Source organism: Corticium candelabrum, chromosome 2 (genome assembly GCF_963422355.1).
Source record: "Corticium candelabrum chromosome 2, ooCorCand1.1, whole genome shotgun sequence".
Classification (NCBI taxonomy): Eukaryota; Metazoa; Porifera; class Homoscleromorpha; order Homosclerophorida; family Plakinidae; genus Corticium; species Corticium candelabrum.
The window spans coordinates 2,414,643-2,424,956 of NC_085086.1; the positions used below are offsets into that span (position 1 = coordinate 2,414,643).

At 39.0% G+C, this 10,314-nt stretch overlaps 1 protein-coding gene across 1 annotated transcript; it reads left to right on the plus strand.

Moving 5' to 3' along the window:
- The first annotated feature begins 7,875 nt into the window (after nt 1–7,875).
- On the plus strand, nt 7,876–10,314 carry LOC134198377 (myotrophin-like). Its single transcript, XM_062667754.1, has 6 exons — nt 7,876–8,014; nt 8,086–8,181; nt 8,637–8,735; nt 9,887–10,080; nt 10,143–10,222; nt 10,286–10,314. Exons 3-6 carry the CDS (start codon nt 8,643–8,645, stop codon nt 10,312–10,314), a joined length of 396 nt encoding a protein of 131 aa, XP_062523738.1. The 5' UTR covers nt 7,876–8,014; nt 8,086–8,181; nt 8,637–8,642.

Consider the following 10,314-nt stretch of genomic DNA (forward strand, 5'->3'; position numbering starts at 1 on the left):
AGACTGCTCTCGTTTGTAATCAAGCATGATGTCCCAAACACCCGGTCCTATATATAGATCACAAAGATAACAAGTCTTAAAAAGTTAAGTTCTATTATGATCACTTAATTAGGTTTACTTTCCAAAACAAGGCGAATCTTATCTTCCAACGATGTGGTTGCAATGAATGAATGTCTTCTTTGAAACATCTGATCTTCAAGCGTGCCTTTGTACCTAAGTCTGTTCCAACAACATTCAGACTGACTCTATAGATACATAAATATTGATGACCAGAATAATTTTCTACCCTGTACAATGTGCTGTTGGGCAAGAAACGATGGAACGGTCTTCAGGAAACAAAATTCCACACTCACTACAAACGTCGTGCAAGGTGTGATCAGTTCGAAGATCAAGCAGCTTCTGACTCTTAGATGAAAGACCATCCCAGATTTTTTCACAAGAGTTTGCTGTAGGGCAGTGTAGTCTGATTAAGTGCAAGAGATCTGTTGTCATTCGCTGATTGCAGCTATGACGCGTGATGAAAGCAAGTACGGCAGTCAAGTGCTCTGACTTATTAATAGGACAGCCGTCATACAAAGGCTTGTCCATGTCGGAAGAGAAGCTATCAATGTCAATTTCTGAGTGTGTAGACGAATTATCTAGTTCTTCAGAAGATTGATCAGATATTTCACAGTCTGTTTCAAACGAGCTACCAAATATTATAAATGTTATATATAAGGAAGACTGTACTTTCCACCTTAATTAACAAACAAGCTAACCTCATTTCTACATCTTTACAATACGTGCTGTCCATTGACTGTACCTCTTCCATAAGCTTTAATCAAATTTTTGTTTAATTAATTAAGTATAAATATTTAAATTTTACAAATAATGTAAATTTATTTAATAACTTCAGCGTTTCTAAATTGAACCTTTGACGACAACAACAGCAACAACAACAATAACAACAACAACAAAGCAAGTTTAAACTTCTTTATAGACTGCTATAGTATCTGCATGTCGTACCACCTACACGTCTCGGCTGCCTGTCTGTTGTATGCTTATAATAGGCTTCAACACTATACTGACAAACATTACCGGCATGTTAGATCGTAATTGTCCTGCACTCTTGTCCATACACTGCGTACGCTTGGGAGCGACGGAACAGGTAGAAGAGTTGACTACAAAGGCAAACGAATGCATTCCACAAAGATCCGAGTATGTGCTGCCCATCTCTAGATCTACTAGATATACCGTAACTAGTCGTCGGTCTTGAAGATTTGACGTAACTCAGTGCCAGATGTCTTTGTACATTATATTTACTAATATAGGTCTTGAAACAGCGCAAACATGTTCAACAAGAATCCCCATCAAGTTTGACGTAGTCGAGTACCAATTCGTTGGACAACGTACTCATTGAATTATGTACTCATGATGGCGCGCTTGTTTCAACGTGGGATCAACCAGTACCGGTATTTTGACTGAGTGTAAGACTAGGCAAGTTGCCGACATAGTCAAGCTCGGTGAAAGAAATGGCCATCCCTCCGAAAAAATTTGCTCTAGTATCCTGGCCCGAAGAACGGCAGTACTCTGTCGTGGAATCTAGTGACCTGGTCGACAGAAGGGTAGAAGTTGGTGAAACGACTATGGTTCGCTGGGAAGACTCTGTGTATCCAGCAAAAATTCTGAAAGTTTCATGTATCAATTATTTGTGCCCATCAACTGTACGAGCCTGAAGTCGATTTTGTCTAGAATGTCAATAGATAGGCGAAGCCCTCTTGCACACGAGGTCGACGTGCTCGTGAAGAATCTGGAAATGGAGCAGGAAAACGAAAAAAGACGACTGAAAAAGCCGTTGTTTACAGAGGTCGACGTCTTCTCCAGCTCTTCGTCAGCTGATGATGACGATCCCCCACCCGCTAAGAAAGTAAGTCATTACCTTAGGTCTTCCTCTGCATGCTGCCGTATCCTGTCCGGTTGGTTGAATTGACGGGCTAAATAAGTAGCAGTCCGGTGTTATATCTTTAATTAAAATTTCTTTGCAGCTGGCCAGATCTAACCGAGCAAGTTCAACTGCTCGGTATCAATGTGGACTAATGGTGTCAGAAAGAATGGACCCGGATTCACCTGCAGCTGCAGACTTGGAACAGCATTGGTTAGCTGAAGTCTTGACCTAAGAAATGTTCGCGATTGATTGTGTTTTTGATATATTTCTACGTAACTGCAGCGAGCCTGACAAAGATTCAGAAGAGATCAATATTGAAAGCATCACGCATGACTGCAGGTATAGGCGTATACTCTCGTGTACAATATCATTAGGAAACTAAATTTGTCAGTTGCTTTAGCTAGACATGCAAGATTGCCTTTTACTAATTAATATGGCATAGTATGTTATAATTAGATTAAATTGATTGAGGCCATAAGCTAATTATTTACTGTTGTTTTGACAGCAAGATCAACCCTGGGAACAATTAAATTTACGAGAACGAGTACAACGGCTGGAAGACACTGTGAGAAAGATGGTAGATAACTTGAAAAAGGTAAGATTCAATTGCTGCTCACTGCTTTAATTAAGAGAACACCCTGCGTGCAATTTGTTGTACGTGTTGCATGATAAACTCTAGATAAACAATTAATTACGTCACAAGACATTTTTTCAATTACTAAATCAACGCTTTTATTCTTTTAGATCATTAATAGAAGAACTAGAAATGAAGAATTAGCGAGTGACAACGTAAGTCTTCTCAATTAAACTTCATCCTGTCTTTAATTTATTACTATTAAGTTAAATAATGTGTTAATTGTTTTAGGAGAATGAAGATGGCAACAATATAGACATGGTTTGTGGTTTTTCGTCATTGTTAACAGAAATTCAGAGATTTCATGATTGATGTCTTTCTAGCATTTGTTGAAAAGAAAATGCAGAGCTGCATCATCCGCTTCCGTCGCTGTGAGAGAGTTAGCTGCAATTGTCTTTACAAAAGACGAATTAATTAGCAGCAGTGTACGTGGTCTGAAAACCCACAAAGATAAACCGGCAAAGCCTTGCCTGTCACCAAAGAAGCTTGAAAAATTACACAGTGAGTACTTATATAGATATGCAGTATGAGCACAGTTTACAAAAAAAGCTACTTTTTGAATAATATATACTCCATGTATGGCACGTACACCCTTTATAGCGAACTAAATTGCTTGTAAGTTTTCAGTCTGGAATTCATGCAGCTAGAATAGGCAACATGTGTACGTATAATTGAAGCAACACTCCATATAATAGTATCATCGCTTAATGACTATAAGTTCCATGCTCTCATAATAATACAATTTGTTTAAAGTCATTATATGCAAGTAACAAGCAAGTCTAGTCTCAGCAAAATTATTACCACACGCGTACAAGTACACTACGCCATAATTAATTACAATAGCAAGTCAGTTGATAGAGACTACCTGTGCACTGTATAGCGCATGCTCATGGCATCATTCAATAATCGACTTACAAAAATTAAAAATACAATGTAATAAGTTTGTGTTGCTATATTGTGCAATGTGGCTAAATGCCAGAAGCTGATCTTGGTTTGTGTGCCTAGTCATTATCAAGAAGTACCATGACATTTCCAGTGGAAAGATCAACCAAATCCTGGGAGACAAAATGAAGTATTTGAGAGTACAAGGTAACCAATGACATTGCATGAATGCGTATTATAGCTAGAAGAGTATGTTGAGATGTTAATTGTGCAATACAGAAATTTCCAATCACCATTTCTTGTGCCAAATAGAGTTCCCGCGTGTGAACAAATGTCTGATCCATATGAACAGCTACACTGCCCCTAGTTTTAGGACCACCGTTATTTCCATGGATCCATGGAAGCAAGAAATAATGCCAAGGAAATATACCATACCTGCACAGAAATAATAACCTTGATTACCATGGAAAATTTCTCTCCTGCTTTAGGGTAACCATGGTAAAAATATCATGCTTCCATGGAAATTTTGCCATGAAATTTTCATGGAAATTCATGTTGCTATGCACATTGTCTAAATGTCAGTAAGAATTACGTCAATTGTGACAATAACAATTGACAATAAACGTGTTAGCAAATCACAAACACACTAATGTAAGTGCTAGCAATTGACCATATCAAAGCCAATGTGTAAACTCAAGTTGGAATAAAAATGAATAGTCAATCTACATTTGAATTCATGCAGTGGCAGTGACTTGTCTGTAATTGATGCTGGTTCTAACATGAACCGAGAGTCAGTAACGCCCAACTAGTGAACGCTTGAGCCTTTCTTGCATGCACACAAACAGATAGACAGACATAAACATAGAAACAAATTCACACACAATAATACAATACAATATATATGAGTTATAAAATATGGCCGGTGAGACAGTATCACAAATATTCCCTCAGACTCAAGGGCTTCCTAAGAATAATTAGCCGAGGCTAATTGTTGAAGGAAGTCTGAGTAGTCGAGAAGAACATTGTGGTACTGACAATACTGCAATGTTCTAAGTGTTTTGTTGCATGTTGCCTCTCTTGCATGCTACCTCTTTCTTGCCACATTTTATTAACAAACATATCGAGGTATAAGGCACCGAACATGAATGATTTTTCACTTTGGGGTTTATGTATGTGACTGAACGCAGATGCAATCGACCTGTGAAGTGACGTGTGTTTTGACTGATTGACGTGTCAACTCCCCAAGGGAGGAACAAAGAATCATGAAAAGTGTCCGTACCATTACAATACACAGGTGTTGCTAGCTGCATTGCATCCCCGTTGCTATGTGTATTGGCCCAATACGCTGCAAAAATAATCCTGGCAACGACACGAATACATGTACACTTGACAACATGCAACAAAATACAATACAATACAACACACACACACACACACACACACACACACACACACACACACACACACACACACACACACACACACACACACACACACACACACACACACACACACACACACACACACACACACACACACACGTGCGCATACAGGGCATGTATGTATGCATGTATGCTTAGCCTCGGCCTCCCAGACCCGTGTAGCGCCGATACAAAATCGTCCTCCACGGGTCTGGGATGGTACCGCCTCTTCTCAATATATTGCGGTTGGTCCTAGAACCAGCATTAGTGTTCAGTTTCATAAATGCATACCTTTCTAATTACGGCCGTAATACAAGAACGACGAAGACATGTCGCGCTAGAACATCGTGTCGCATCCTGCTGCACGGGTACCTTTGTGTTTACAGTAGCTACGGTTTTATCATTTGTGTGTTAGTAGGGAACGCGAACGGGACGTTAGGAAGCACTTTCTTGTACTAGTGGTACCGCGGACGCGATCGGCATGTGTCTGATCGCCGTGAATCCGCTGCGAGTAGCTGCTAGTCGCTCGTGGAGCTTCGAATTCGCGATGAAAATTCGCGATGCGCGCATCCGCTGTGACTCGATCGTCCGGATTCGATGCGACTTGCCGCGAAATCGCGACAAAACTTCGCCGTGAATTCTCCGCAAGACTCTGTGTACTAGACGTGATCATGAAGTCGTTGACAACGCAGCTGGCTGGCTAGTGTACATGTCGGAGCATCGGTTCGAACAAACGGCTCTGCTAGGTGTCGTTACTGCCGTTGACAGGCGCAGAATACAAACCACGACGTGTAGGGACGTGAGTTTGCGTGAAGAGCGCACTACAAGTCGTCGTTTGTGTACAGTGTAGTCTTTGGTAGACGGCAGCTATGCATGAGATGTCTTCGTTGATTACAGCTGTAATTGGAAAGGTATGCATTATGAAACTGAACACTAATGCTGGTCCTAGGACCAACCGCAATATATTGAGAAGAGGCGGTACCATCCCAGACCCGTGGAAGACGATTTTGTATCAGCGCTACACGGGTCTGGGAGGCCGAGGCTAATACTAGACCTACAGGGTGATGTTGGTGCTCATCGTACTGTTGCTACGGCAGAACGTGAAATGTGAGAGACAATAATTGGACATCCGTGATCATATCTCTGTCAGTCTCTTTCATCGCGTTTCTACAAGACGAATTGAGACGTTAGTCATGTTAGTTGAAAGGTTCGCTTTGTATGTTTATGCCACTGAATATCCGGTTTTGTCTCTTCAGTTTTTCTGTTGCAGGGCGGTGAGAAAGGTGATGGACCTACGGGACATAATCTCGGTCACAGTATGAGCGCACTTGTTGGGTTCTACAGCTTTCAGGTAAGTGGTCTTACCTTCATTGGGCATTGTACATACGGTCACAGTCGACTAAGGCTGATTGAAAATGTTTTGTAGTGAATTTGTATAACTCTAGCAGATTCTAGTAATTAGACTGTGTTGGCAAACGTTAGTTGTTCTGTCTAAATTATGTTTTTGAATAATAATTAAGATAACCTTTATTTAGTACATCTGCTTTAGTGCTAAGTAGCAAATTTTGTGAGTGATACAGGGTTCGAAAAATGGCCACCTAGAGGAACCGTTGGTCGCCAAACTTTTACTAGTTTCTAGGTCAGAGATTGCAGATGTAAACAAGTCATTAATATCACTATTGAGACCCTTTCCCAGATTATCATGTTTGACATTAGATTAAGACCTAACTTGGAATTTGCAGTAACATTTGATGAACATTGGCTAGTAAACACCTCAATCTACAGTGTGGTACTTGGGGTTCTTTTTATGTAATAGTATGAGTATTCATATTTTATAGAAACTTTCCACTAATTGTATAGCTACAACCAAACAAAATGTGATTGTGTGGTTTTGTAATGTTAATAACGTGATTATGTGGTTTGTCATCATTTCCACATCCTGGCAGAGCAGCGGAAACAGGCCTTGTGCCAACTCTTACCAGCTGAGAGAATCTCCTCGTTCGCGTAAACGCTCTTGGTACAAGCGGGGCACTTCTTGCCACCTCCAAATCGAGACATGGTAAGACTTCCGGTAAGCCTCGTGATTCCCGATGTCCTTACGCGCATTTAACAACATAAACAGTAAGTGAGTTGTAGTACCTTTCTGAAACGAGACTGTCAACATCTTGCTTGCTCAACGGCATATTGTTGCAGACGACATTTACAAATCTAGTTAAGTAAATTGCAATTACAATTTCATCTTATCCGGGACAAATTTAAAGGGCATGCGCAGAAGTAGATCTGAAAACGCCCCGGGCAAATTCTTGTCATCATTTCGTTGCAAGGTTTTTTTGCAGTAAGTAGGTTTTGTTTTAGTACTACTACTTTAGCTATTTCTTAGTGCACGAGAGAAGTGTGTGTGTGTGTGTGTGTGAGTGTGTGTGTGTGTGTGTGTGTGTGTGTGTGTGTGTGTGTGTGTGTGTGTGAGTGTGTGTGTGTGTGTGTTTGTGTGTGTGTGTGTGTGTGTGTGTGTGTTTGTGTGTGTGTGTGTGTGTGTGTGTGTGTGTGTGTGCGCGCGTGAGTGTGTGTGTGTGTGTGTGTGTGTGTGTGTGTGTGTGTGTTTGTGTGTGTGTGTGTGTGTGTGTATGTGTGTGTGTGTGTGTGTGTGTGTGTGTGTGTGTGTGTGTGTGTGTGTGTGTGTGTGTGTGTGTGTGTGTGTGTGTGTGTGTGTGCGATGTTGATAGACGTAACCCTTAGCTGCTTTATATTTGGACATGTTTCACCTGTGTGATAATTTTAGGATAAGTGGACTATTGTAACTGATGTGTTTAAATACGTAAGCGTACGACGTCGTTGCTCTTTAATTACCTCAACCAAAATGGTTGCACACGCTGGCAAATGTTGCCCGTGTCTACAGTCTAGAGAAAGAAAGATGACGTCGATCATAGTGTTGGATGTTTTCTCACTTTTTCTTTCGTTTGCGAGTTGATTTGAGTGTTGGGATGTTAGAGTTTGTTTGTTTCCTATAGTTAAATGTGATTTTGGAGATTGGAAGTGTCTGCATGTAAAGAAATGAACAAACAACTTTTTGATGCTGTGGAGAGAAATGAGGTGGAGGCAGTCACTCGTTTGATTAAAAGTGGTGCAGACGTTAATACACGTCGTTGGTCTGGGGTATGTGTTGTGAGTTCTAATGTGTGTATTGGATGATGAAATGAACTTGACGTCATTTGATCTCAAAATAGAATTGGACTCTTCTGATACAAGCTTGTCATGACGATAACAAGGAAATGATTTAGGTGCTATTAAGAAGTGGATCGGACGTGAATAAGGCTACCAAAGTGAGTTGATTAATTGTGTGAGTGAAGAAAGTGCGATGTTTGTTGTTGTATCCCGTATCATAAGATATCAACTAACTCAACGTTTTATCTCTAACAAAGAGATGAAACTTCTTTTTGGTGTGAGTTTTGTTGATGGTCAGTCAAGAATCGTTTGTTCTGTGTATACCAATCTGTTTGTATTTCTTGTTTTATTGTGTGTTGTAACTTTTCAATAAATATTAGGTGAAGATTTAATGTGATGTATGAGGTTGATCATCGTAATTATCAAAAGTAAAACAACTTGAAATATTTTTATCTAATTAGTTTTCATTTCATTCAACTTGTCTGTTGGTGGAAACTATTTGCAGTAGTTATTGTCTTACCACGTTGACAGAATTTTTTATTTTATTTTTTTCTACGGCATGTGTACAGTGTGATGGAGCAATTATGATATTAATACATTCTTGTGTATGTAGTATGGAATGACAGCTTTGATTTGGGCAGCGATTAATGGAAATGAGAAGATTTTTGATTTACTCATCAAACATCATTCAGATTTGTTGAAGAAGGATAAAGTGAGTTTGAGTATTGAGAGTTTCAGTTGATATTCTGTTGTTTGTTGTTGTTCATGGATTGAAAAAATATAGTGATATGTGTCAGCTCTATTTTTCCTGATCTTGTCTTTGAATGTCTCTGTAATTTTTTTAATTTTAAATATTTAACTTCATTCTTGTTAATATTGTGTTTTTATTCTATTTCATTTCACAGACTTACTAATCAACAGGCGGACAATCTTTCAGTTTTACTGAACTTTAGTTTACTTGTATCTACAACAGACTTCCTGTAATGATAAGGTAACTTGACATAAAGTGTTTTACAAAGTCCAGCAGTAGCCTCACTACCCATTGGCCTTGGCATATTGCAGACCCCAATAGTAAAGTATGCTTGGAGTGGCCCTTGAGACATTATACTCAGTTTAATTATCATATGGTCACGTGACGTGCAACCAGTCACGAACACATTCAGTACAGTATACAGGTAGTGTATATGAGGTATATTACACAGCAAGTGTGCACTAAGCTACTTCCAGTTATTATCGTACCCTCACTTATACATATCACTTTACTTGACCATGGTATAAGTTACTTATTCTATGATTAGCGTGCTATATAGATGTTACCTATACATAGACATTGTCTTAGGAAAAATAGTCCAGCAGCTGGCCTTTCTAAATTTGGAGGACCAGCAACGTCCTTGAGACTAGACAGAATATGAAGGGCAACGGACAAGAACAAGAGATAGAGAGAGACTTCCAAGTATCTCTAATTTCCACTTTTATAAAAACGAAATCTACTAAATAATATCAGGGAAATTCTAATTTATGATGATTACTCTTTTTCACGTCATCAAAAATTTTCTTTTCTATTTTGCAATATGCAAAACGTGAAGAACATTAATAGAGTTTACATCATTGTCAACAAAATTAGGGTAATTACTAAGTTTGTATGAATATTATCAGTTGGTAAATATCAACCTAGAATATGTGTTACTACACACTCACAACTTGGTGTCTAGAATTTTTCCAAGTTTGTGTGTTTGTTATTACTTACGATTGTTGGTTGGTTTTTTTATTAATTTTTTGTTGACAGTTGAATGAAATGTTATTTGTGTCTACACACTTGAACATAATTTTTCTTTGTTTTAACTATCAATGTCCTTTCTTTAGTGGGGAAGAACGGCTATTCATTATGCTGCTATATGCAATCACGTGACTATTATAGAGAAGCTCTTTTTTCTTGGTGTGTCTGTTGATATCAATGATAATGAAGGCTGTACACCACTGTGGTTAGCTGCGAGTAATGGTCATGTTTCTTGTGTTGACTTTCTTCTAAACCATAGAGCAAGTCCTCACCATAAAAGGTGATACATTTTTAATATTTTACAGTCAACAATATCACTAACGTGATGTCATTGTATGACAGTCAGAAGGGATCACCACTGGATGTTGCTAAGCAACATGGTCATGTTGATGTGGTACAGATGATGGAAGAAGCCATAAGATGTAAAGAAAATATCTTATGTGATATATTTAATTTAATTCTGTTTATTTGAGGTTACATTATAGATAGGAATAGGTTTTTGTTAGATTGGTGA

What these genes read in the sequence shown, in the direction of transcription:
- LOC134198377 (XM_062667754.1), top strand. Translation starts at nt 8,643, where the DNA reads ATGACAGCTTTGATTTGGGCAGCGATTAATGGAAATGAGAAGATTTTT. An exon ending in ATTTGTTGAAGAAGGATAAA is followed by an intron (nt 8,736 to 9,886) that starts GTGAGTTTGAGT and finishes TCCTTTCTTTAG; the next exon opens with TGGGGAAGAACGGCTATTCA. An exon ending in GATGGAAGAAGCCATAAGAT is followed by an intron (nt 10,223 to 10,285) that starts GTAAAGAAAATA and finishes GTTACATTATAG; the next exon opens with ATAGGAATAGGTTTTTGTTA.